Source organism: Mauremys mutica, chromosome 15 (genome assembly GCF_020497125.1).
Source record: "Mauremys mutica isolate MM-2020 ecotype Southern chromosome 15, ASM2049712v1, whole genome shotgun sequence".
In the NCBI taxonomy this organism is placed as follows: domain Eukaryota; kingdom Metazoa; phylum Chordata; order Testudines; family Geoemydidae; genus Mauremys; species Mauremys mutica.
Window position 1 is genome coordinate 38,613,323 of NC_059086.1, and position 27,864 is coordinate 38,641,186.

General features: G+C 54.8%; 1 protein-coding gene across 2 annotated transcripts; it reads left to right on the forward strand.

Annotated features, from left to right (window-relative positions):
* The first annotated feature begins 3,836 nt into the window (after positions 1-3,836).
* LOC123349850 (sprouty-related, EVH1 domain-containing protein 1-like) lies at positions 3,837-24,857 on the forward strand. 2 transcript variants are annotated; one of them, XM_044988091.1, is made up of 7 exons: positions 3,837-3,888; positions 6,486-6,537; positions 18,565-18,739; positions 18,828-18,996; positions 20,846-20,916; positions 22,541-22,711; positions 24,099-24,857. In XM_044988091.1, exons 3-7 carry the CDS (start codon positions 18,569-18,571, stop codon positions 24,774-24,776), a joined length of 1,260 nt encoding a protein of 419 aa, XP_044844026.1. In that variant the 5' UTR covers positions 3,837-3,888; positions 6,486-6,537; positions 18,565-18,568; the 3' UTR covers positions 24,777-24,857. The 2 variants fall into 2 exon arrangements, with proteins under 2 accessions (XP_044844026.1, XP_044844025.1); XM_044988090.1 differs by lacking the exons at positions 3,837-3,888; positions 6,486-6,537 and adding an exon at positions 7,725-7,785.
* Positions 24,858-27,864: the final 3,007 nt, after the last annotated feature.

The window sequence follows — 27,864 nt, forward strand, 5'->3', positions numbered from 1 at the left end:
ATAAACAGTAATGAATTATGCCACCCAGGTCACAACAGCCACCCCCAGTTTACAGAGGGGGAAAATGGGGTGAACCAACTTGCTCGAGAGCAAAACTGTCACCCAGGTACTATGAGATGGTAGGAAGGTTAGACACAGATGTAGGGCAGGATCTGAAGCCTATTCAAATCCAGGGCAAGCTTTCCATTGACCTCCATGGCCACTGGATGAGGCCCAGGCAGAGTCACCATCCCCAGCGTTGCTCATTTTGCCTTATTTCAAAGGCAGATTTTTAAACTAACTTCCTCTAGCAAAAGGGATTCCTGTTATTCTTATTAGGTATATTACGGTAGCTCCTGGGAGCCCCAGGCATGGACTGGGACCCATTGGCTATTAGGTGTATTATGGTAGCACCAAGGAGCCCCAGGAATGTACCGGAACCCCACTGCGCTAGGTGCTGTACAAATACACAACAAAAAGATGGTCCCTGCCCCACAAAGAATTTACAAATGGGGTTCCACCCCTGGTTTGGGGTGCAAAGGATATTTTACAAACAGAAACTTTTTAGGGTCAATGTTAGGTTAAAAAAAGCAAGTTCGATTCTACCATAAATTACACTGGTGTCGCTCAGGAGTGACTCCACGGCAGCCAAGTTACACTGGTGTAAACCCAGCGTAAGGGAAATGATAATCAAGCCCCATATATAATCATCACAGGAGCTGGTGAAAGCTAGGGAGGCAGTGTTGCCTAGTGGATAGAACCCTACCCTGGGAGTCAGGACACCTGGGTTTTATTCCCAGCTCTGGCTTGCCGGGTGTCCTGGGGCAAGTTACTTTCCCTCTCTTGTGCTTCAGTTTCCCCATCTGTAAAATGGGATAATGAGCATTTTAGGGATAGTGAGTGGTTTTGTACAGCACTTTGAGCTCTCCCGATGATACAAACTAGGGATTGTTACGGGCGATTAACACCCTAGATTGTTACAAATTAAAAATCTAATTTCTTTCCCCACCTCCAATCCTCACCTTTCTTCAAGCCATTTTTTTTTAACCTGGGGAGGAGGTGGTGGTTTGTCTGTTGTTTGCATTTCTCTTTGCTTGGTAGAGACTTTTTGTCTCAGGGTTCTCTCACGGGGGGGCAGCTGAGCTGCATTGCCAATGGGGGGAGAAAGGTTACTTGTTTACAAAAAGAAGTTTGGTGATTAAAATTAAACCTGGCAACAGTTAGGCCGCTGGCGTGCTGGGACCACCGGTCGTCACCCAGACCACTGTGGTCTGTTTCCTTGTACTCCCGTCTGTCTGTCTGCACCTGCGGACTCTTGTCTTACACTTACATTGAGAGCCCTTTGGGGGCCAGGCCCATGTGTGTGTTGTATGTTTGTTCAGTGCCAGAGATTCCTAGGCACAACAGTGATACAAATAAATAATATAATGGGAACAATTTCTGCTGAGGCTTAGGTTTTGAAAAGCTGGTTTTTAACCAACCCTTCCACCCCTCATGTTAACCCATATTTGACCTTTTAAATATCAATCTGAATTATTATGAATGTATTGACTCCTATTATGTGTATGCTAGGCCAACAGAGATGGGGAACCCATTGGGATGGGCGCTACAGGGTAAGAGACAGTCCCTGCCCCCCAAGAACTTACAACCTAAAGAGACAAAGGGTGGGAGGGGAAACTGAGGCACAGAGAGGCGAGGGACATGCTCTAGGGCACCCAGCATGTCAGTGACAGAGCTGGGAATAGAACCCAGGAGTCCTGAGACTCTGAACGCTAATTATTATTGGATCACTCTGTAAGTCTGGCTCTCCATCATTCTCCTGTCTTGACGCCAGGGTTGAAAATGCTGGGGACTAGAGAGTGTGAATGCACATCCCCCTCCCCGGGGTAAGAAATGCCTTTTCCTCCAGCCGCCCGTATCCACCCCAGCCGCCCGTTCCTGAGCGAGCTGCCTCTGCCCCCAAACCCAGAGGGAAACAGCCTTGGAACCACCCCCCAACTCCAAGCTTAGTGCGTCTGCTGCCGGCCACCTGGGTACTGCCCCCAACGTAGACTGCCTCCCCCTGGCTGCGCCCAGATCCCTGCCCTGGCTCATAACCTCCGACCCCCCCCTTAGTGCCCCCGACTCCCTCTCCAGGGAATGTCCCCTTCCTGCCCCAACCCCTCCCTCAATCAATGCCCTCTGACCCCTCCCCCAGTTAATGCCCCCTGACCCCTCCCCTCTGACCTCTCCTCTGGTTAATGCCCCTGACCCCTCCCCTCTGACCCCTCCCCCAGTTAATGCCCCCTGACCCCTCCCCTCTGACCCCTCCCCCAGTTAATGCCCCTGCCCCCTCCCCCAGTTAATGCCCCCTGACCCCTCCCCTCTGACCCCTCCCCCAGTTAATGCCCCCTGACCCCACCCCACAGACCTCTCCTCTGGTTAATGCCCCCTGACCCCTCCCCCGCACTCACCGCCCGGCCGGGGGCTCTGTCCGGCGGCGCAGGGAGCGGCCGGGTCGGGCCGGAACCGCCGGGAGGCTGAAACCCAACGGCCGCGAGTCCCCTTCGAGCCCCGCCCCTCAGAACCCCCGCGAGCCCCCCCGAACCCCCCTTCGAGCCCCGCCCCTCAGAACCCCCGCGAGCCCCCCCGAACCCCCCTTCGAGCCCCGCCCCTCAGAACCCCCGCGAGCCCCCCCGAACCCCCCTTCGAGCCCCGCCCCTCAGAACCCCCGCGAGCCCCCCCGAACCCCCCTTCGAGCCCCGCCCCTCAGAACCCCCGCGAGACCCCCCGAACCCCCCTTCGAGCCCCGCCCCCTCAGAACCCCGCGAGCCCCCCCGAACCCCCCGCCTTCGAGCCCCGCCCCTCAGAACCCCCGCGAGCCCCCCCGAACCCCGCTTCGAACCCCCCACGTCCTTCGAGCGCTGCCCCTCTGAACCCCCATGACCCCCCCGCCCCCCAAAGCCCCCTTCGAACCCCCCACGTCCTTCGAGCCCCGCCCCCTCAGAACCCCCATGAACCCCCCGCCTCCCCACATCCTCCTTTGAACCCCCTTCGAGCCCTGCCCCCTCACAACCCCTGTGAGCCCCCCACCCCCTCACAGCCCCCCGGTGAGCCCCCCTGTGAGCCCCCCACGTCCTTCGAGCCCCACCTTCTCACAGCCCCCGCAAATGCCCCCTGAGAACCTCCCGTGTCCTGTTAGCTCCACTCCCTCAGAATCCCCCACACCCCGTGAGCCCCCCCTTTCAGAACCCCTGCAAGCCCTCCACCCCCTCAGGCCCCCCATGTCCTTCCAGCCCCCGCTCCGAATCCCCACAAGCCCCCTCCACAGAGCCCTCCTGCGACCACCCCCATCAGAACCCCCCTGCCCTCCAAGCTCCCCCTGCCTCTATAGCCTCTCTGCGAGCCCCTCACAGCCGCCCTGCCCCCTCAGACTCTCCCCTCACTGGCTCCCCCACCCTTTCAGCATCCCCTGGGCACCACCCAGGCCAGAGCCCCCCCTTCATGCAACATGCCTGAGCCAGAGCCCCTCCTACGGTCCTCCTGGTCCAGAGCCTCCCCCCATCCTCAGAGTCCCACTTCATGCAGCCCCCTCCCAGGCTAGAGTGCCCCCCTTCCATGCAGCCCCCAGGGCACAGCCAGCCCCCGCCCCCCGTGTGTCCTCCCCACCCCTTGGGGGCAGAGTTGCCCCTCATGTGACTCCTGCTCAACTCCGGTGTTGCCCACCCACAGCATCCCCTGGTGCACCCTCTCCTGGGGGGGAAGGGCAATCCTCCCCCCAGCAAGATGCAGACCTCCCCCCAGTATCTTCCTCAGGACCAGTTACCACCCCCCAAGTATTTCCTCTCCCCAAATGCCAGACGTTGCCCCCCTCCCCACGAGCACAGCGCATCTGTCTGCCCTTCCTGGAAGATGACTCCCGCCTTCCAGGTAGGTGCACCCCCTCTTGTTCCCTCACGGTACAGACACCCCCATCCCAGGACCAGGTGCATCCCCCTATACAATGAGACTGACCCCCCCGAAGTCCAGTGCAGTCCCCCTGCATCTGCCCTTCCTTGGGCACCAGAGACAGGAGATCCCTCACCCAGTGTAAAATCCACCCCTTCCCCAGAACCATCTCCTCCACATTACAAAGTCCCCGGGGGCTGTGTATCCCCCATACAATGGCCTGCTGCCCCTGCCCCCCACATCCCATGCAGTGCCCAGGGCACCATGGACAGAAGCTTTCCACCCCAGCCAAGACCACAGCAGGCAGCACTAACTGCGGGGAGGCGTTAGCTGCATACTGGCTGGGGAGCCACGCCTGGGACAGCAGATCCAGGGAAAGTGCAGCTGCTCGGGGGAAGACGTTCGCCTGGGACTTGGGAGGCCGGCCTTGGGTTCCCTGCTCTGCTGTACACCTTGAGCAGGTCCTTCAAGGCCAGATTTTTAAAGGTATTTAGGTGTTGCAAGGCCTAGAGGATTGGATATAGGCTCCGAAGCGCCGACACGATGATGAGATACGGGCTCCTGAATCTGCAAGGTATTAAGACACCGTTTACAATCTGGGCTGTAACCTTCTTGTGCCTCGGTTTCCTCATCTGTACAATAGGGATAATAGATCTGTCCTGCCTACCAGGGGCATTGTGGAGCTAACAAGAGGAAAGATTGTGAGGTGCGCAGGTACCATTGGGAGGAGGAGGAATGTGTAATACAATGTCTGTACTTTGACCCATCAACCTTTTACCTCCCGCCGGGGATATTGCAGATTATGTATTCCTTATGCCACCTGATCTTAAACCAAACTTTGCACCCTCTGATAACCAGAAACTTCTATGCTTAAACTCTGTACCGGTCACTTTTTTTAACATCATCTTAATACATTTTTAAAATCCCCAACCCTTATCAGTAGATGTTGATACTGATCTCCTTTGTGAAGTGCATTATTATCCCTATTTCATGGATGGGGAAACTGAGGCACAGAACAAGGCAGTGACTTGGCCAAGGTCACCCAGCAGGCCAGTGCTAGGAATAGAACCCCGGTCTCCTGCCTCCTCGTGTAAGCACCGTGGGTAGGTAGCCAGATTGTCCCGGGCAGTGTTAAATGCCAGGCTAAATCTTTTGCCCGCTCTAAGCACACCCCTGTGAATCCATGTGGTTCCCCAGTAGGAACATCAAGTCCCACTCATTTAGCCCTCTCCCGGGGCTTCGACCCTTGTTGTGCCAATAACCAAACCTCCTGTTCTTCTTGTGCGTTTAAAAGAAAAGAGGATTTGGGGGTTGGTTTGTTTAGAATTTAAATTCCCCTGAGGGGCTGAGAATCTGGGTTAATTTTTTTCAGTTGATCGATTTAGTATTAACAGGAGCTGGAGACTGGTCTAGGGTCCTAGGCGCAAAGCCTGGATCTAGAACCAAACTTTCCCACTGCTGGGAAAACCAGTTTGGCTCATGAGTTGCAAAATTAGGATCAAGGTAGGTTCTTCTCTGGCATCACCATAGTAACCAAGCCTCAGAAACACTGATGGGTTTATCCTCACACTCCCTCTCTGAAGGGACTCAGCTTCACTCTCTCGGTTTTATAGCTAGGGAACTGACGCACACAGAGAAGCCCAGACTCAGGAAGCTACTTAAGCACATGCCTGCTGTCCTTCAGCAAGTCTGTAGCAACACCTGGGCAGTGAACCCAGAGCGCTGGTGCCCAAGTCAGTTCTTTACCCACAGGACTGTCCTTCCTCTTGCATGAGAAATTTAATTCCGATCAGGCATGTTCCGGGCATGTTCCGGGCCACAGTTCCGGTTCTGGCCTGCTAGAGCTGGAGATGACATACAAAATTTGGATCGGGACTTCCGTTTGCATTCCGATCCACTCCATCGTTTGGATCTAGTGCTTCGGTACCAGCCAGTTAGAGATAACAAGACAAGCTGTGAAATTCAGACTGGATCCGGGTTTGCAAGCTGATCCCTCCCATTGTTCTGACCTGGGATTCTGCTTTGGCTTGTTGGGACAGGATATAGAATCATAGAAATGTGAGGCTGGAAGGGACCATGAGAAGTCATCAAGTCCAGCCTCCTATGCTGAGGCAGGACCTTGTAAACCCTAGACCATCCCTGACAGGTGTTTGTCCAACATGCTCTTGGGACATTAGAATTTGGACTGGCTCTGGGTTTGCGTGCGGATCCTCCCCAGTGTTCTGATCTCGGATTCTGCTTGGGCTCAGTGGGACGAGAGATGCGACTGGGATCGGATCTTGGTTTGTGTCCTCCCTCAACTTCAAACCCGAGATTCTGGTTCTGGCCCATTATAGAGCCAAGGCGAGAAATTCAGCGCTGGATCTGGGTTTGCTTGGCAATCTGCCCGAGGCTCTTCTGATCCCGGTTCCGACCCACGTCCTCTTACCTCCGTAACCATCGACTGATGATTAATGTTCAGGCGCGTTGATTTCTCCTCCCCTAATCCTATAGGGGCATTAGGACCAAGTGGAATCCACTTTTCTCTGTTCCTTTTCCCTTTTCCCAGCTCAGCTTTGGATTCTCTCTTCTCTCCCCAGCTCCTGGTTCTCCACTCCCGGTGTAAGAAATCAGTCCAGGCCCCCAGCTGTGGTCAGTATTAACCAAGGCAGGTGCAGTGCGGGGGAGGGAGGGTGGGTTGGGAAGGTGGGGGGTAGGAAAAAAGGGGAAGGAGGGATTAGAAATGTTACTTGCTGAAAAATGGCTGCTGGATCTTCATTCTCCTTATAATGATGAACAACGAAAAAGAAAAGAAATTTTTAAAAAATTGAAAATCCTGCCAACATATAAAACACGCACAAGCCACACACACAGAGCAGCTGCACCAGCCATGGAACTAGAGTGAGTCGGTCTTCATCCACCATCTGCCCCCCCCCCCCATTAAAAAAAAATCCCCATAAAAGCAAGAAGGGGGGGGGGGATATTTTAACCCAATTTATGCCCCTCCCCTTTTTTTGGCAAAACAATCGAGATTTTAAAATTTTGTTTTGCTGCCTAAAAAAATAATAATTTTCATTTAAGGAGGCAAAATAAAATGACATCTCTAAAAACATCCTGCATACTTTCATTTCTCCATTCTCCTTCTTCCCAGCTGCTGCTGCTGCTTTTAATTTAATTTCTTCTCTCCATCCTCTTTTAGTTTTAATCATTTTTTAAAGCCCAAACCATTTTATTATGATATTTTTTATGAATGAAATTAGCTGTCCCCCCTCCCTAAAAGGGGGGGGGGATGTGAAGGGTATTTGTTTGTGAATCAATCCTATTTGCATCTGGATTCATTCATAAAAAAAAAAAAGACAGGGTTCACCTAGAGGATCCATCATGGTGGGTTTAATTTCCTTCCCTTCTTGGCATGTCAGTTTTTTGGTTGGGGAGGGGGATGTAAGGAGGGGGAGGGGGTCCTTTAAATCTGGCACTGTCACACAGTGGGAATTGGTGACTGTTTAAAAGGGAGATGTGGAGTGAAACTGACACATCCTGTGACTATATTTCCCCCCTTATATATCTTGGATTCTTTTTTTTTCTTGTTCACCTGTTGTTTATTGAAGGGAGAGGGACAAAGAGCCTAGCTTGGGTCATGTGACCCTCCATTCACAAAAATCCCATGGTTTCCATTGAGATGGGCTGAAAGGATCAAGCAGTTGGGCCATAGATAAGCATTTTCAACATACCTTTTTGCATGCATGTTGTCCAGTGCCTACAGCATTGGCAGAGGGGAAGCCAGTGGTGCTGGGGGGTGGGGGGGTTACAGATCACATCTGGGGTGTTTCTTTCTACAAAATAAATCCTACTGTTTTGATTCCATAAATATATGCACCAGCAGACAGCTTCTGCAAGAAGGTTCGCAACTGGACAGTATGTATCTGGGCATGATCTGTATCCATTGTATGTTTGTTTGGGTTGGATTTTGATTTGTGTGTGTGTGTTGCAGGAAAAGAGTGCTTAGAAGATGCTGTGATGGTGAATTTTAAAATATTGTGATCTAGGAATATTTCATGTATTTGTTCGGAAGGATGTGGGATTTTTTTTTTAAATGTAGTTCCTGCAAATAGGGAGGCCAGGGTATGGGTAAGAGAATCGACTTTCCAATGTGTATTATACAGGTCTATAATTTTAGGCTTTGGTTGTGTTTGGGGCGGTGGGGGTGGGGAATGAGACATGCATTTTAAGCCCTGGCAAAAGGTCTGCTTGATTTTTAGTCATAGTGGGTAATATGTATATTTAATTCATGGTTGTGTGAGCAGAAGGGTTTGGGTTTATTTATTTATTATTTTAAAATCTTCCTCCCCGTGTTAAATAAATAAAAACCCTGCAGTGAAAAACCCCAGATCTGATATTTTTTTAATTATTATTTTTTTGAAGTGTTATGATGGTGGGGCTTAGAGAAAAATGCTCAGTTGTGTGGACTGGAAAATGGGGAATGGCTGCCTTGGGGTGTTTGTAGGGATGTTTTATGTCTTTGAACAGTGTTGTCCTTTTCGTGTCTGTAGCCCCCCCATTTCTCCCTTATTTTCCTCCCCCCACCCTCCTAAAAACCAGGAATCTGTAGATCCACTTTGCTTCAGCATCTTTGATCTTCTAATACATAATGTCGTTTCCCATGGCAACGCATTGTGATGTCATGTATATGCTTAAAACACTCTTAATTATTGTATTATTATATTTTTAGAGGGGGCAATCTGGTGTTCTTTTCTGATTTTTGACTTTATTAAGGAGATGGTCTTAAAAGGGTCTTCATTCATATTCGGAATTATTGGAAATGCATTGCACTGTCTTCTGATTGGTGGAGAGAGCTTCTTTCATTACATACTGGTGGTCTGTTGATTTTATTTAAGCAGGAAAGTTTTCATTCTTGTTTTTTTGTTACAAAAGTTGACCATTTATTTCAGAGGAAAATTGAGAAGCAAATTTGTGTGCGTATGTGTGTAATGAGGCAAAATATCAATAGCTGCAAAATGTAACTTTTTCACAGAGGAGTGGGCTCTGCTGGATAGAACAGGGGTGGGACTGAGAATCAGGACTCCTGGGTTTCATTCCCAGCTCTGCCACAACTATGCTGCGTATCGTTTAGTGAGCCAGTTCCCCAGCTCTGTGCCTCAGTTCCTCCATCTGTAAAATGGAAATAATGAATCTGATCCATTTCTCAGAGGAACCAGGAGCTCTCAGCCACTCAGAGGGAAGGGACGTTCACCACACTTAGCGCATTTGTGGCTGGCAAAGGGCATGCCTGCTTGGCTACAACTTGCAGCACCTCCTGTTGGCTCTTCTGTCATCAGGCGTTCTTGCTGTGGGAGGGGTGGGTCAGCCTTGCTATTTCCATTTTATAGATGGGGAAATGGGGACAGAGCTGGGGAAGGTGACTTTCTCGACAATGCCTAACAATGGCAGAGCTGCGAATAGATTTGAGGAACCCTGACTCCCAGATTCCCTTGCCCAAACTATTAGACCCCATTCCTTCCCCAGTGCTGGGACAGTACCCAGGAGTCCTAGCTCCCAACTCCCCTGTCCTAACCACTCCTCTGCTCCCAGAGCTGGGGATAGAACCCAGGAGTCCTGACTCCCAGCCCCCACTGCTCTAACTACTAGACCCCACTCCCTTCCCAGCACTGGGACAGAACCTAGGCGTCCGGACTCCCTGTCTCCCCGCTTGTTAAACAGTAAACCCAGAAAAAGCATGCAGCATTTATCCCAGTAGTAGGCCCTACACTTTTCCATTCTGGGAGCCCCCTCCTGTATAGCCCAGCCCTCCCCTTCCCAGGTAACGATAAGAGACCCCTGAAAACCTGCTTGCGACCCTAGCTGGGTAACAATCATTGTAACATTTGCCCAATTGCAGGGGGTTTTATCTGATTGGTTTTGTAGGGCCCTTTGGTTTAGCATGAAATGATACAAAGCCATCCCAAACGTCATTCTAAACTTGACGCAGCAATCTGTATTCTTTTAATACACACCTATATTTTAATATGATTTTATTTTAAGTAAAACAGTCATAGCTGGTGAATAAAGACAAATGAGTAATTGCTGTTGGGTTTTAGCAGGGGGGCCTGTGTCAGATGGATCATGTGAAATATTATTTACGCCTCCAGCTCCATTAATGTGTTAAAGGCAGAGTGGGGCAGTGGTTAGAGTTCTGGATGGGAAGTCAGTAGGCCTGGGCTCTGTGCCTAGAAATGTCGGCTAGTGGTTAGAGCAGGGCGGGCCTGGGAGCCAGGACTCCTGGATTCTGGGAGAGGTAGGGGGGTCTAGTGGTTAGAACATGGCGGGGCTGGGAGTCGGGACTCTTGTGTTTTATTCCTCCTTCTTAGAGGGAAATAGTGAAGCCTGGGAGTCAGGATGCCTGGGTTTTTTTCCTGGAGTAGGGGTCTGAGTTCCGATCTGGCTCTGGGGTGGGAGTGGTTAGAGTGGGGGTGGGGAGTCAGGACTGGTGGGTTCTATCCTGCTCTGGGAGAGGAGTGGGGTGTGTGGGACTCAGGGCTCTGGGTTCTGTTTGGCTTCGTGGGAATCACTTCCCTTCAGTGTACCTTTCCCTGTCTGTAAAATGGGGATAATTACATGATCCTCCTTCCTAAAAGGTTTGAGAGACTCCCATGAAATTGGGCTGTGGAAGCCGAGTGCAATTGTTGTTATCGTATTTCTAGAGAAATACAACACGGCCCCTGGCCGGAGGAGTTTACCAGCCAAGTTAAATAAGGAGCAGTGTGACAACAGAGGACTTGCACAGGATGAGAACATGAGGTAGTGGATTTCTTACTTGGATGGCAGCATGATTGAGTGGTTAGAGCAAGGCACGGTGATGCTATTCTCTGTCCTGGGTGCTGTCCCTGGCTTTGCCCCTGATTCACTGTATGGGTTTGGTAAATCACTCCCACTATGTGTGTCTTGGGAATAGAGACTTTGTGACGTGCTTCGAGATCCTCGGGTGAAAACCTCTGCATAGATGTAGAGAATCATTATTGTTGCACTGTGTGAATTGTGTGAGCGTTCAGTAATAGCCTGTCGTCTGCCTTAGTATTTATCCTTTGTTTTACAGTCGTGCGTGGGCACCCCCCAGCCATAGACAAGGACCCTGTTGCACTAGGTCCTGACCCAATGCAGAACAAAAAGATAGTCTCTGCCCTCGATGAGCTTCCAGTCTAAGTATCCCGTATTACTTCTGTCTAATCAGTGTAATATAACCTTTATCTTTATAAATGTCTAATACTTTTTTTTTTTTTGCAATCCTGCTAGGCTCTTTGGCCTTCAGGATAATCTTGTGGCAATGAGTTTCACAGGTGAACAGTCCATTGTATATAACAATGCCTTTCCCAAGTATCAGCTTTACATTTGTCGCCGATCGCTGTCCCCTTATTCCGCTGTGACAGGCGAAAAATTGGCACGGTGAACTGGGGGTTGATTTCCAGAGGAAGCCCAAAAGAGCTAAATCTTCCTGGTCTTGGTAGCTGGCAGATGAAGCAACAAAGAACCATCTTCCTAGATATGAAGATTTAAACCCCTGGGAAGGATGGACTGATTTTTAGGGTGGGAGAAGCGGTTAGAACTAGCTGTCTATGGGTGAGATTGTGGAAGAACTGGAGAGGGCTGGGGAAAATGCCTTAGTGACGTCAGGAACTCATCCGGGTAGTTATCAAAAAGATGATCGAGAGCACGCTTGATCGAGGTGTCTGTATCCCTTCGTGGGGAGAAAATACTGGCTCCAAAGGGCTCTTTAATCTAACAGAGAAGAGCAGAACGAGAAGTTAAAGCCAGACAAATTCCAGCTAGAAACCAGGCACTGATTTTTACCAGTGCGGGTGACTGGTGAGTGAAGCAAGCTCCCAAGGGAAGTGGTGGATTCACTCGCTGCCTTGCTGGAAGAGATGCTCAATTTACTGGGCCAAACGCAAGGGTAAGTGGGTGCAGTTCTGTGGCCTGGCCAGTCTAGGTGATCCGATTGTCCCTTCTGGCCTTGAACTCCACAACATTGAAGAAAGGGTAAATCTTGACTGAACACAAGGCCGGTCGTTCGATGGGGAGATCCTCTGGAGAATTAACTCCTGGTGGGGAGGGACATTTTAAAACGAGGCTGGAGAAACCACTGACGATGAGGAATAATATTGTACTGGCAGGCCCCTGGGTGAGGTACATGAATGGCTGGATGGAGCTGTGCTAGCTGCAGGCTTTGGTGAGGATAGTATCTGAGGATTTAAAGTTATGCCTCATCCTCTAGCCTCTGTGTGGGGGAGTTGAGGTTACCAGGAGAGCCTTGGCAACTCGGATTGTAGTATCGTTTTTAGTATCTTCCCGGGCCTGACTTCCTCTTGCACTGGAGTAAACTGGGAAAATCAGATTAGCTCTAAAGCAACCCCGTCTAGCCTACGTGCTTGGTAATGGACAGATCTTGCAATTCTAGGTGCCATGTATGTTGTTGTATTTGCAGTAGTCCCAAGAAGCCCTAGTTGAGGACTAGCACCCCATTGTGCTTGGAGCTGCACAAATATAGACCAAAAAGATGGTCCCTGCTACAGCTGGGCAATTGGGGGGGGGAATATAGTGAAGATGGATGAAATTCAGCAGATGGTTTCATCCCAGGGGAGTGGGAGGGCGCAATCAAAAAGGTTGAACCGGTTTGTTCAGCTGTTTCCGAACACAGTGGTTTGAGTTCTCGTTTCGAAACAGCGTTTCGTTTTGCAATGCGACTGGTTTTTTAAAGGTGAAAAACACCCAAAATGACCCCCCCAAAATGAACTTTTCTTTTTACTAGGAAAAAAACAAACAAGCAAAATCCGTTTGGGCTCAACCCGAACCAGTCTCGTCATTTCTCAGTTCAGCTTCGGAACCGAAAAATCAGGTGTTCACAGTTCTAGTCCTTGCCCCAAAGACCTTCCACTCTGTGCACAGCAGAAGGTACAGCCCTTGGGGCCTGGTGTCGGCATAAAACTGATACCAGCAGAGCTGTGTCAGCCAGGAGCATGGAAACAGAGTCCCATCTCAGCTGACACAGCTCTGCCAGAAAACCCCCAATGTAGACCCCGCTATGCTAACAACAGAGGGCTTCTGCCCATGGGGCTAACGGTGGTGTTACAATGCTGACCGAAAATCCTTTCTATTGGCATAAACGGCGTCTACACTAGGGGGCTATCCCAGCACAGGCTCCGTCGCACAGACACAGCCTGAGTTTCATTCATAGATTCAGGGCTAGAGGGAATCATTCAGTCATCTAGTCTGACCTCTTGTATAGCACAGGCTGGAGAATGTCACACAGTCATCCCTGTGTTGAGCCCGGCTGCGTGTGTGGCTACAGCATCTCCTCCAGAAAGGCAGCCAGTCTGGAGCTGAAGACTTCAAGAGATGGAAAATCCACCTTGGATGGATTTGGTGGAAATTTCCCAGGAACATTCCCTTGTGGGCTGGAGGTGAGCTTGGAAAATGCCAGGTGGAGAGCAGAGGGAAATTAGGAGTGTGGGAACGTGGGCAGTGGTTGCCTTGCCCAGTCTGGTAGCACCGAGAGCCCTGACTCGAGACTGAAGGGTACCCACTGCTCAGATGCTCGCTGACGTCAGGGGGTCTCCCGTTGTGTCAGGTGTGGCACAGCCCCCGCCGACACTGGAGGGCCGTCCGTCATGCAAACGCTGCACAGGCCCTGGCTGACATCAGGTGGGCGGAAGAAGCCGCTGCCCCAGGCACTGCATGGACCCGAGCAGAAATTGGGGGCAGGCCGGGGCGGCGGCGGCTGGTCTGTCAGACCAGCATGGTACAGACCCCAGTTGTGCTGGGCGCGGCACGGACACCTAGTGAGGCCTGGTCCACACCCAGGTTTTGCACCTGCTCCCCCCGTTTCGATTAGGGGGGTGATGTTTGGTGGTTTAATAGAAATAGTTAAAGTGGCCAGTTACACCAGGACCTTTTATGTAGCTTGTACTGGGAGCAGCTCCTCTGTACTGGGAGAATGGCCCTCGTGAGAGGTTGCATTTGTACTGCTTTCACCACAGGGCAATGGGCACAACTTCTGTGTGTGGGCACCGCCTGGGAGACAGCCCCTGCCCAGCAGTCTGAGAAGAGAGGGAGGGTCCTTCTCCCCAGGCCATAGAGGAGAGGCAAAGTGGGTCACCCAGGAGAGCCTGTGACAGAGATGGGACTCGAACCCAGAGCCCCGTCCCAGTGCCCACACCCCGAACCGGCTTCCCTCCTTCAGCCTGGCCTTTAGGTGCTGCTCCCTGCTGCAAATTCTGCCCTCCTGGGTGCAGCTGGGAGTGCAACGGGCCCTGCCTGAACCAACACCACCCGCCCCCGGGGGCCCAGCTGTAAACTGTCACTGATTAACTTCTGGAGATGGAAGCCAAACGCATTGGCTTTTAAAGTCAGATTAGCACCATGTTTGTGTAACACCTGGGCAGCTGAGGCAGGCGTGGGAGGGAACGGTTAATCAGTTGCCAATCCAGTTGGTTGGCATCATGGTGGGAGTGGGAGGATGGGGATTGTGCAAAGAAAGGGGAGGACTGGGATAGCAGGGGGCTGTGGTTGGGGTTGAGGGACACCAGAACAGCTGGGGGGGAGCCTGGGGGCTGGGACAGCAGGGGGCTGTGGTTGGGATTGAGGGGCACCGGAAGTGCTGGGGGGAGGGGGGGAGCCTGGGGGCTGGGATAGCAGGGGGCTGTGGTTGGGATTGAGGGACACCGGAAGAGCTGGGGGGGAGGGGGGGAGCCTGGGGGCTGGGATAGCAGGGGGCTGTGGTTGGGATTGAGGGACACCGGAAGAGCTGGGGGGGAGGGGGGGAGCCTGGGGGCTGGGATAGCAGGGGCCTGCAGGTCAGGATTGAGGGGTGTGGGCAGAGCAGGGAGCAGGTAGGGGACAGGGGGGATGAAATAGGCACTGGGAGTCTTTGGCAGCATTCAAGGAAGGGAACTAGCGATTCCTCCAGGGCTGATACTGGGGGTGCCCATCATCTGGTCGGTGCCAGCACTTTTCAGAGTGAACATGAGCTTTTCCTAGGCCGGGGCCCTGGGCTGTGGCAGGGATGGGCGTAAAATCCTTCCAGCCACTGGGATCAGGCTTTGCTTTCCGTCCCCTTCATGAGAATCGCATGCTGGAATGGCAGCCCGCAGGGCCACCCTGTCTTGGAGCATCTCCGTGACCCACGCCACCCTGGGCCTCTACTCGGCAAAGCAGCCAGCTGGCTGGTTGAGCCCCTACCCAGACCAGGAAGCCAGCCACAATCGGCAGCATCCCGCGGGCGTTCAGGGTCTCCCAGGACAGGCTGGGCCTTGCAGACTGAAATCCCCCAGGAAAGAGGGTGTCCTCAAGGACAAGGCGGGGCTGCGTGTGGGGGGGGGGTCACTGCACAGGGGATACGTGGGGGGATCTGCTCTTCAGAGCTCCCAGTCCAGACCCTCCCACGTCATGGAATTCAGTTTAAATATGGCCCCTCAAAAGCAGGAGGGGCAGTAAGCAGCCCATCGCTAGGGTGTCCGGGCAGGTGGGGATAAGGAATCTTAACACAGCCAGGTGCACCGTTCCGGGACCCCGGACACCTGGGTTCTGTTACTAACACAGCCAGGTGCACCGTTCCGGGACCCCGGACACCTGGGTTCTGTTCTTAACACAGCCAGGTGCACCGTTCCGGGACCCCGGACACCTGGGTTCTGTTCTGAACACAGCCAGGTGCACCGTTCCGGGACCCCGGACACCTGGGTTCTGTTCTTAACACAGCCAGGTGCACCGTTCCGGGACCCCGGACACCTGGGTTCTGTTCTGAACACAGCCAGGTGCACCGTTCCGGGACCCCGGACACCTGGGTTCTGTTCTTAACACAGCCAGGTGCACCGTTCCGGGACCCCGGACACCTGGGTTCTGTTCTTAACACAGCCAGGTGCACCGTTCCGGGACCCCGGACACCTGGGTTCTGTTCTTAACACAGCTAGGTGCACCGTTCCGAGACTCCGGACACCTGGGTTCTGTTACTAACACAGCCAGGTGCACCGTTCCGAGACTCCGGACACCTGGGTTCTGCTCAAGAGCTGGTTGGGATTTTTTCAGTTTTTCAATATAATTTTTTTCCTGCCAAAACCTGCAGACTCATGGAAGCTGTCCGTGCAGTAGGGTGGGTTCTGACGACTCGACAAACGTTTGGAAGAAGGAGAGCTGAAATGGTCCAAACGACGGCATTCCGTTTCTTCCGCTTCAGTGACTTTTCAGTTTGAAATTTCAGCTCATTAGACCAAAACCTGTTAAAGGACAAAAAACAAAGAGAAAAAAGGTCAAAATTGAAACACGACATTTTGATGGACCCAAACTGACAGTTTTTCAGTTTGCAAAAAAAAAAGTGAGATTTTGACGTTTTGTCCTGATGCGAGATGGGTGTGTGCGGGGGTGGGATGTTGAACTACTGACAATTCTCTTCGGATAGGAAAACTGTTTCCTTCCCAACTCTCTTCTGTTGCCACTGGGGACCCTGATCTTTGTCAGCACCCTGATTCTGGGCCCGGTGGTGCGGGGTGCCGCGCAGACCCCAGCTGAGATCAGGGCCTGCTGGGCCACGCAGTCTCCTGCACACACGCGGGTGTTATTTCTCCATTAAGCTCTTTCCTCTCCATCTCGCTGCATTTGCTTTTCGCTTCCTTCCACCACCCGTCCCCCACTATCGCACCCCCCCCTTCCATTCCCTCTCAATTCTCAGTAACTGGCGCTGTTCAGGCCCCCTCCCAGTGCCCGCTGGGTCCAGCCTCTGAGCCCCGTGGCATCGGAACAGAGCTGCCCATTCACACTGGGCCACGAGGAGCACTGGGCTAGGATGTTGCAGTAAAGGGGGCTGGCTGGGAGGATTGGGGATCAGATGGGAGGGGGGCCAGAATTCAGCTGGGGTGGGTTGGGATCAGCTGGGGAGGGCAGGTGGAGTGGGAGGTTGAGGATTGACTAGGGGTGCAGACTGGGGAGAGGGATGGGGATCAGCTGGGGGTGCATATGGGAGAGTGGGGCTGGGGATCAGTTGGGGGGCACATGGGAGAGTGGGGGTGTCACAGGGGGATGGGGATCGGCTGGGGGGAAGAGAAGGGGGAATGGTCTCAGGCTGTGAGTAGGCTGCTTGAGGTGGGATAATGTCATCACATGCCCCACGGCTACAAAATCAAAAGCCTCCTCTCTCCACTCGGGGTGGCATGGTGGGGGGCACAGTGGGAGACTCTTTTAGCAGGGCACGCAGTGAACGTGCAATGGGTGCACGAGACAGGCTGTACAATGGTAGAGCGTGCAGTGCCCGTGCGGCAGGGTGTACGGTGATTGTGCTATGAGGCATGCAGTACCTGTGCAATAGGTGCACAAGGGAGACACATTGTACTTGGCAAGGTCTGCCTTGCCCAAGCGATGGGGGTGTGCAGTGCCCGTGTGATGGATGGCGTGCAGCACTCATGCGATGGGTGCTTGTGAGACAGGCTGTGTGACAGATGGTGTGCAGTGCCCGTGTGATGGATGGTGTGCAGTGCCCGTGCGATGGGTGCTCGTGAGACAGGCTGTGTGACGAATGGCATGCAGTGTCTGTGTGATGGATGGTATGCAGCGCCCGTGTGATGGTTGTTCGTGAGACAGGCTGTGTGATGGATGCTGTGCAGCGCCCCTGCAATGAATGGTGTGCAGCGCCCATGCGATGGGTGCTCAGGAGACAGCCCGTGTGACAGATGGTGTGCAGTGCCCGTGTGACGGATGGCATGCAGTGTCTGTGCGACAGATGGCGTGCAACGCCTGTGTGATGGGTGCTCGTGAGACAGACTGTGTGATGGATGGCGTGCAGTGCCCGTGTGATGACGGATGGTGTGCAGTGCCCGTGCAATGGGTGCTTGTGAGACAGGCCATGCGACGGATGGCATGCAGTGCCTGTGTGACGGATGGTGTGCAGTATCCGTGTGATGGGTGCTCGTGAGACAGGCCACGTGACAGATGGCATGCAGTGCCTGTGTGACGGATGGTGTGCAGTACCCGTGCGATGGGTGCTCGCGAGACAGGCCATGCGACGGATGGCGTGCAGTGGCCGTGCGATGGGTGCTCGTGAGACAGGCCACGCGATGGATGGCATGCAGTGCCCGTGTGACGGATGGTGTGCAGTACCCGTGCGATGGGTGCTCGTGAGACAGGCCACATGACAGATGGCATGCAGTGCCCATGTGACGGATGGTGTGCAGTACCCGTGCGATGGGTGCTCGTGAGACAGGCCACGCGACGGATGGTGTGCAGTGGCCGTGCGATGGGTGCTCGTGAGACAGGCCACGCGACGGATGGCATGCAGTGCCCGTGTGACGGATGGTGTGCAGTACCCGTGCGATGGGTGCTCGTGAGACAGGCCACGCGACGGATGGCATGCAGTGGCCGTGCGATGGGTGCTTGTGAGACAGGCCACGCGATGGATGGCGTGCAGTGGCCGTGCGATGGGTGCTCGTGAGACAGGCCACGCGACGGATGGTGTGCAGTGGCCGTGCGATGGGTGCTCGTGAGACAGGCCACGCGACGGATGGCGTGCAGTGCCCATGTGACGGATGGTGTGCAGTACCCGTGCGATGGGTGCTCGTGAGACAGGCCACGCGACGGATGGCGTGGACACACAGACTGCGTGTGGGGAGCCGAGCCTCTAACTGAGCCTCCTTGTGCCCCCCGCAGTTACATGCTTCGGGTGCGAGCTGTGGTGATGACCCGAGACGACTCGAGCGGGGGATGGGTGCCCATGGGCGGGGGCGGCCTGAGCCACGTCACGATCGGCAAGGTCCGGCGCCCAGAGGAGGGCGGGCGACGGCGCCAATACCTGATCTGCGGGGAGCGCCTGCGCGACCAGACCGTAAGCGTGACTCCTGGGGAGGGGCTGGATGGGGGGCAGCTTGTGGGGGGGCCCCCGCCTGCCCTTAATCTCCCCTTCTCCATTGCAGACCATCCTGGAGTGCGTGCTGAAGAAGGACCTCGTCTACAACAAGGTGAACCCCATCTTCCACCACTGGAAAGTCGGCGACAGCAAGTTTGGCCTGACCTTCCAGAGCCCGGCCGACGCCGCAGCCTTCGAGCGGAGCGTGCAGGCCGCCCTGGAGGAGCTCGCCGAAGGTGGGGCACCAGCGCCCCGGGGCTGCAGAGATTCAGGGGGCCAGGGCTTGGCCTGCTGCCCCCAGGGGGGTGCGGGGCCCAGGGGGTATGAGGCCGGCCGGCTGCCCCATGGGACTTGCTGGCTGGGGTCCTGAGCCTGTCTGGCTCCCCCTTGGGGGTTCTGGTCTGCAGGGGTTTGGGGATGGACTGATGGGAGATGCGGGCACTGGTTGGTGGCATGGGTCTGCCTGTTGCTGCCGCCCCTTAGCCTGATGCTGGAAGCGACCTGAGTTCACCTTAGCACGGCCCTGTGGCTAGGACAGCCGGCTGCAGGGAACCAGACGTGGGGTCGGTTCCCAGCTCAGCCACCGACTCTACCTGCGTGACCTCAGGCGTCTCTCTCTCGGCCTCGGTTTCCCCCATCTGTGCCATGGAGATATGAACCCTCTGTGGCCAGTCAGAGGGGGCGGGGGCGGGGGTGGGGATGTTCGGGATGCGCCGATATCCCAGTGCTGTCGCCGCCCTGCGGTGGGTGACATTCCACGTCAGAGCGGCCAAATCTAGAGCTCTGGGAGTCCCAGCCGAAGGTCCCAGCACTGCAGGGGAACGGTCTTCCCAACCCTCCCCGCCTCCCTCTCCCCCGCCCCGCCGTCCCCTGGTCCCCCTCTGCCGGGTAAGTTCCCTAGAGAGCTCCCAGTGATCTAAAGGCCTGGGCACTGCCCCGGAGCCTGGCTCCCTATCCCCCCTCCCTCCGCGCTCTGGGGGTTATTCTTAACTCCTCCCTCTCCTTTGCCCCCATAACTGATTCCTGCCTGTCTCCCCCACCCCGCCCCAGTCCAGTCTCTGCTACACATCCTCTCTCCTGGCTGGGGGCTGCTTCGTTCTCCTCTCTGGCACGCTGCCCCCCTCTGATCCATGCTGCCGGGCCTGGTAGTATCCTTTTCCCCCGACCGCCCCGGCGTTTCCCGCCCCCCCATCCGCTAGCACATCAGATTTTAAATGTCCCGGTGCTGCATCACTCCACCCCTCTGCCAGTCCTCCCTGCACGTCGCCCCTCGGCGGTGCCAGCATTCACACCATTCACACTCCACCCCGTCCCCGCCGGCCCCCTACGCATAGTACGGCCTTCCCGCCTGCCCCAAACCCCGCCTGCCCTCTGCAGCCTGGAACGCAGTGAGTGCTGCTGCAGGGCTTCCCGGCTATTTAAAGGGACACTACTCTGCACTGGCCCGCTGCTGCTATGCCACCTCAAGCGAACTGATCCACGTAGAAGACCCCCTTTGCATTTCCCCCCTCCAGCCTACCTGCCCCTGGGATGGAACCATCCCTTCTGCTCTGTCTGGAAAGCGCCTGGCACCCCCCGTGGGGATCGAACCCAGGAACTCTGGAGCTAAAAGCCCAAGGGACAGCTGCCTGAGCGAATGATCCCCAGCCTACCTTAGGGCTACGATTCAGAAACCGCTATCCGTGCCACAGCCACTGGAGGGAGACAGAGAGCGCCCGTATATGTTTCTGTGTCACCCCCACACAGAGGGGTCTGGGGCTCGGCCCCAGACATCCCCTTTTCTTTTGAGGCGTCGCTCCAGCTGCAAAGCTCTGGTGCCCTCAGGTCCCCGCGGGGTGGGTGGGGATGGAGCACCAGGCACTGGGCCTGCTTGAGGCAATGGGGGTGCCCTTATGTCCCTCCCCCCTGGGATCCCAGCCCCGGAGTCCCACCTGGACAGACCCCAACACAGGTCCTTTGCATTCTCAGCACTGAATGCTTTTCCCCAGCTCTGCCCCCAGTAACCGGAATCGGACGCCCTACTGGGTCCATGTCCTTCCTGGGGGGACTGACTTTCATGTACCTTCCTCTGTTTTCCCTTCCCAGGTTCTCTCTCCTCCTCCTCCTCTTCCTCCTCGTCTCAGGATGACGCCGACAGGACGGATGACGCAGGGTTGGTAAGTTGAGCACTGGGCAGAAGTACCTTCTAGGGGAGAACCTCCTGGATGCTGAAGGGCTCCTTGGTCCGGCGGAGAGAGGCAGAACCAACGGCTGGAAGTGAAAGCCAGGCCCATTCCAGGGGGTAACTGGGCGCAATGCAGGTCAGACTAGATGATCTAATGGTCCCTTATTATAATCAGCTGAAGACGAGCTTCTGGTGCGACACTGCAGCCGAAAAAGCGAACGCCATACTGGGATGCATCAACGGGAATCTCCGATAGGAGCAGAGAGATTATTTTCCCTCTGTGTTTGGCACTGCTGGGATCCTGCCTCCAGTTGTGGTGCCCGCAACACAAGAAGGATGTTGATAAAGGGGAGAGAGCTCAGAGAAGAGCCAGGAGTGAGATCAAAGGATTAGAAAACCTGCCTGATGTTGATAGACTCCAGGAGTTCAATCTGCTTAATTTAGCAAAGAGAAGGTGAAGTCTATAAGTACCTGCATGGGAACAGATATTTAATCATCGGCTCGTCAGTCTAGCCGAGGAAGGTCGAACACAGCCCAGTGGTTGGAAGCTGAAGTTAGACAAATTCAGACTGGAAATAAGGTGTAAATTTATAAGGATGAGAGGAATTAATCTCTGGAACAATTTCCCAAGGGTCGTGGTGGATTCTCCATCACTGACCAGTTTTAAGTCAAGATGGGATGTTTTTCTAGAAGATCTGCTCCAGGAATTATTTTGGGGCCGTTCTCTGGGTCGTGCTATCCAGCAGGTCAAACTAGATGATCTAGGTAAACTTCTGGCCTTGAAATCTTCACCTTAGTTCTAGCAGCGGAAAGCCCTCGCCGTCAAAATGCCTGAGAACTTCACAAGTAGATGGTAAGAGACCCCGTGTCCCACGGGTGATTGGACCTGGTGATCTTCTGAACAAAAAGAGCTCCCAGCCAGGCTTGAGGCTGTTTCCATCACTTCACACTGCCTCAACAGACACTTTAGTCTTGCGTGACGATCCTGTAATAAACATGATTAATAATCTAGAGAATAAGGTTCCGACAGGGTTTTCGGGCCAGCCAGAGAAGCAGCCCATTCGTTAGGTGCTGTACAGATTAGCACAGAGCCCACAATCGAAATAAGTGAGACAGGCCTTAAAATCCGTGGAAGTCCTTTGTGATGCCATGCCGCTCTGGGACACTTCCCGTCTGATTCCATGGTTTCCCCCTGCCCAGGGTGGGGCGTGATACCAGCTGGGAGCAGATGTTGTGGATTTCCATTGTCCCCATTCCCACAAGGAGGGGAGGGGGCATAGGGGACCCAAGCCAGGGTCCAAGAGGGAGATGTTGGCTGATAAAGGTCTGGACTAGTGCTAGGAAAACAGACCCCTTCCCAGCTTGACCAGCGGTCTCCTTATCTGGGATCATGGCAGGCCGCGTGCTGGGTGCTGTAGGCAGCAGGCTGGGGGCGCTCTCCCCTCCCAGTCAGTGCTGACCCCAAGGGCCCCGATGCGGTGCTGGGGGCACTGAGCTGCAGGGAGCAGGGCGGGGGCTCAGTAGGGGGCGCTCTCTGCCCGCAGAGTCAGTGCTGACCCCTGTGCAGCACGAGGGGGTGCTTCTTTCTCAATGACAGCCACCGCCTTTGTCCCCAGATGCACACGGACAGCGAATCCTCCTCGAACAGCCGGAAGGAAATGCTCCCCAAACACATCACCATTGTGACCAGCGAGTCCTCCTCCAGCTGCTACATCCGCTCTCCCGCCTCCGAGGAGTTTGCCTTCAGCACGGCCCAGGGGTCGACGCCAACCAGCCAGGGAGGGCAGGTGGGTCTGGGCGGGGAGGGGCAGGGGTCCGTGGCCCTGGGCGCGATGGGGAAGGGCGCTGCGTATCCCGAGGAAAGAGATGGGAGAGAGAAACTCTTCCATGAGCTGATGGCGCCTTCTCAGCTTGTCCTGCCTGGGGGCGGGGTGGGGCGGAACTGGGTTTGTACCTTTGGAAATCCCAGGCACGTCAGCTCCACCCCCTAGTCTTGCTGGTGGCTTTTTGGAGAACTTGAGAACATGTGTTGTGAGCTTTCCCAGCCCTGCATAGAATCTGCAGGGAGGGGGGAGTGATCTTTAACAGAGAGCACATTTTTCCCACCTGTTTGTAGAGTGTCTGAGTTAAGCAGGGGTTAATTAACTCTCTTGTTTTCTCTGGTATCTGGGGGTCTTTGTTGTGCACAGGGAGGATGGGCTTGGGGTTAGCACGCTGAGCTGGGGCTCTGCCGCAGAATCACCTATGTGAGATGGGCTGTGGCATCGCTCCATGCCTCAGTTTCCCCATGGGTGACATGGGAGTAATGATCCTCTCTCTCCAACCCTTTGTCTGTTAAGACTGGGAGTTCTTCAGGGTAGAGTTAGTCTCTCCCTCTGTGTGTCTGCGGTGCCCGGCACAACGGGACCCCGATCTCAGTCGGGGTCTGGGCAGCGCCCGGCACGATGGGGCCCTGATCTCGTTTGGGGTCTGGGCAGCGCCCGGCGCGACGGGGCCCTGATCTCAGTCGGGGTCTGGGCAGCGCCCAGCACAACGGGGCCCTGATCTTGGTCGGGGTCTAGGCAGCGACTGGCACAATGGGGCCCTGATCTCGGTTGGGGTCTGGGCAGCGCCCAGCACGACGGGGCTTCAATCTCGGTTGGGGTCTGAGCAGTGCCCAGCACAACGGGGCCCTGATCTCAATCTGCTCCTCTAGGCTTTGAGATTTGGTCTGCACCCACTACATGGTGCAGGGATCTGTTCCCTACGGATAGGGGCCCCCAAGTTCCAGGGCACAGGGAGGGGATGTGATGGGCAGCTGGGCTGTTGGCAATGCCCTTGTCTTGGTGGACTGGGTCTGCAGCAGAGGGCTCCTGCCCAGGGGCCTGAGGATATGGTTCCTTTTCCTCTGCCAGCTCTCAGATTATGGGAGTGGGATCTTTGGGTTACAGCATCTGGCCTCCTCGGTTCTGTTCCCAGCACTAGAAGGGCAGTGCGGTCTGGTGGCTAGAGCAGGTCAGGGAGGCTGGGAGCCAGGACTCCTGAGTTCTGTTTCCAAGAGCCCTGTACTGCTGGCTCCAGGGTTGATCCTTCGGTTCCCGGCCTCAGTGACGTCCTGCTGTGGCAAGTCCCACAGGTTAACGAGGCTGAGGCGGGAGAACGGTGCTGGCTATACCTCTGTCTCCCCCTGCCCAGGTGCAGCCCCAGCCCCTGCAGCACGTCACCCTGCATGACGAGGAGGAGCTGGAGAGCATCAACCCGTGCAAGGACCTGTGGGTGAGCAAGGGCTATGAGGACTACAGGCGGGCGGCGGTGCAGAAGCGGGAAGCCGACCCCGACAAGGTCGGCATGTGCGTGCACTTCGAGAAGGAGCGCCGCTTCCCGGCAGCGGGGGGCGGCGGCGAGGGCCGCCTCAGAGACCCCAAGGGTTCCCCGTCCTGCCGGATCCACGCCGCCCCTTCGCCCCCCAAGCAGAAGCACGCCAAGGAGCCGGGGGCCAGCGGCGGGGCAGGCGCGGAGGAAGACGCCGTGCCCTCCCGCTGCGTCTATTGCCGGGACGTCTTTAACCACGAGGAGAACGGGCGGGGCCAGTGCCAGGACGCGCCGGACCCCATCGGGCGCTGCGTCTACCAGCTCACCTGCATGTGGTGTGCCGAGAGCATGCTCTACCACTGCATGTCGGACTCGGAGGGCGAGTACTCGGACCCTTGCTCCTGCGATCTGGGACACCCGCACTTCTGCGTCCGCTGGATGGCGCTGGTGGCTCTCTCCCTCGTCGTGCCCTGCATGTGCTGCTACCTGCCGCTCCGCGCCTGCCACTGGTGCGGGGAGCACTGCGGCTGCTGTGGCGGGAAACACAAGGCCGTGCGGTGAAGCCAGCCGGCGTGCGGCGCTCTTCTTGGCTTGGCTGGGGCGGGAGAGAGGCGAGGAGATGGAGGCAGAGTCTTAAGTGGCGGCAGGGGGTCTGAGTCCCCCTTCTCTTGCACGCCCCACCCCCGTGTCCCGTGTTTGGAGGGGGAGGGGCTAGGCGGTTTTATTCCGAGTGTCGGGCGTGGCCGGTGAGTTTCATTATTTTTTTTCCTTTAAAATTTCAACATTTTGGGTCCTTTTTTTATAAAAAATAAATACATGAAAAAGAAATGAAAGAAAAAGAAACCAAACAAAATGATCGAACGACAGTCTCAGGAGAGATGGGTAGATGGTCGTGGGGGGGGCAGTTTTATATCCTCCCTTCCTCCTAGCTGGGGGAGGGGGGGACACACTCAGAAAATTTAACCCCTCCTTCACCCAATCCAGCTGTGTCCACACACCTGTTTGTGTGTGTGTGTGTGGGCGGGGGGACGACCAATAGACTATGTAACCCCCTCCTTCCTTTACCCAGCCTGGGTGAGTCACAGGGATTTCTTTTCAGTTTTAAAAAAGGAATACAAAGAACAACAGAAGGAAAGAAAATATCATAAATGGATACTCGTTGGATTTTTATTTTGTACTCAGGAGGGAGTCCAGGGAGCAAGAGAAACTAATTTGTGCTGAAAATGCCCATATTTAAAAAACAGAAAAACCAAAAAAACCCACCCTTCCCTGCTGTATTATATAGTAAACTGGATGGGGAGAAGTTTGTTAACTTGTGGAACTGCCCGCAACATGATTTTTCCACCGGAGCACGGTCCGAGATCCTGCAGCTTTATAACCGCACAATACTGGGGTGTCCTTTTAACAAGGACGACGGGCAGACAGGGTTCGATTTACAGGGTACACAAGCTGCAGCCTCCCTCCAATTTTTGTCCCCCGTGCTCACCCCCAAGTACAGTTCCCGTGGTTTATTTCTGGGGCCCAGACTGAACAATGGGGCTCCCCTTGAAGTGTTTGGCAGGCTACCATATCCAGGGAAGTTAGGGAAGGGTTTCTGCAGCTCCCATGTGACACCCCCTTCCCCGTTCATGTCTGGCACCGACCTCTGTTTTACCCCAGTCACCACAGAGCAGAGAGCTTGTACAATTCCCCTCTCTCCCAGCAGGACAGGGGTAAGACCGCGAGGCCAGCCTGGCCCCCGAGGCGATGGATTGGGGAGGTCTCTGGACTCCATGGGAATCTCCTCCCCCACCCAGTGGGCAAAGATGGGTTGGGTTTTGAGCCCACCTGATACCACGCAGAGGGAGATAGATGCTGCAGGGGTGCCAGGCAAAATCTCTTGGGCAAAGCACCAGTGGCAGGGCAGAGTATACCTAGATCATAGCTTCTTAAGCCCAGGGTCGCGCCCGGCCTCCCTGTCGTTGGGGCAGGACGGGAAGGGGAGTCAGACCCCGAAACTGTTATTTACGAGCTGTTGTAATGTGAGGTTGTGGTGCTCGCCCAAGTCCAAAACAAATGGGAGCCGTGCGGCCGCTGCTCTCTTTGTATTAAACCCATTTGGGACGTCTTACTGCCGAAAAGAGGAGCTGGATTCCTAAGGAGTTCGGGGTGGAAGAAGTACTGGACTTGGGAGTCAGGACTCCTGGGTTCTCTTCCCAAATCGGAGAGAGGGTATGATCTAGTCAGTGAGTTAGAGCAGCGGGGCTGGAAGCCAGGACTCCTGGGTCCTGTTACCAATTCGGGGGAGGGGGGGAGGCAGGATGATCTAGTGGATTAGATCTGTGGGACTGGGAGTCTAGACTCTCTGTGTTGGGTGGGGAGTGGGGTCTAGTGGTTAGAGCAAAGGACTGGGAGTCAGGACTCCCGGGGTCTGTTCCCAGCTCTGCAAGTGTCTTGCTGTATAACCTTGGGCAGGTCATTTCATCCTGATGTCCCTCTAGTCTCATACCATTCCTCCACCTCCGTGTTTGCGCTGCCTAGCAGTGAAGTATCATTATCAAGCCTCCCTGAGGGACGGGACAGGAGCTGACCCTGCCCTGGGAGCTGGTGAGTGTGGCATAGAGGGGCCCATCTCCCCCAATCCAATGGGGGTGAAGCAGGGCTGCCTGAAAGCACTGTGATCTCTGGCCCGGGGCCCCACAGTCAGCGGGAGAGGAGGGGAAAGGAAAGAAAATCCAGGACCAGAAACCAGTGGGAGCCTCGGAGTCTTACCCCAGCTGAGTCATCCCCCCCCCTCCTGCCCCACGCTGGCTGTTCAGGGGCCCCCTGTGTGACACGAGTTTGATGGAGCTCAGCCCACCTCCCGCCAGGACGAGGCATCAGCCTTCCCACTGGGCACAACAGGCCCCACCTCCGCCCCTTGCTGCCAGGCGTGAAAGAAAGCCAGGTACCTCTGGCCAAGGGACGCTCCTGGGCAGGTTCTTTTATAGCAGCTGCATCCAGCTGACTCGGGGGTTCTGGGAGGGGCTTGCAACAAGCCCCACCTCTTATTTATTTACTTTTCTCATTTTCCCCTAAGTTGGACAACTGATTTGTGGGGGGGGGGGGTCCCTGCAGCGCACAGTGGGGCAGAAAACCAGTCTGATGTGGGGGCAGGTTGGGACCCTCCACATCTGCTAGCACAGATTCTCCTCTCGCTTAAATCGGGAGTCACGCTAGTTCAGATCAGTGGAGTGACAGTGGTGTAAGTCAGGAGTATCTGGATCAATGGCATTGCACCAGTGTAAATCAGGAGTGATTCCATTTAGATCAGTGGCGCTACGGTGGTATAAACGAGGGATAACTCTGGATCAGTGGTGTCCGCTGGTGTAAATCAGGAATAACTTGGTTTAGATGAATGGAATTACTCTGGTTTAGATCACTGGGGTATCATGGGTGTAAAACAGATGTAATTCTGTTTGGATCAATAGCATTACACTGGTGTAAATCAGGAGTATCTTGGTTTAGATCAATGGCGTTACACTGGTTTAGAACATTTAAGTTACATCAGTGTAAATCAGGAGTAACTTGATTTGAATCACTGGAATAAATCAGGAGTAACTGGATTAAAGGTGTAATTGCAAGGAGGGTGGGGTTTATGGGGCTAAATTATGATCTCTTTACACTGCTG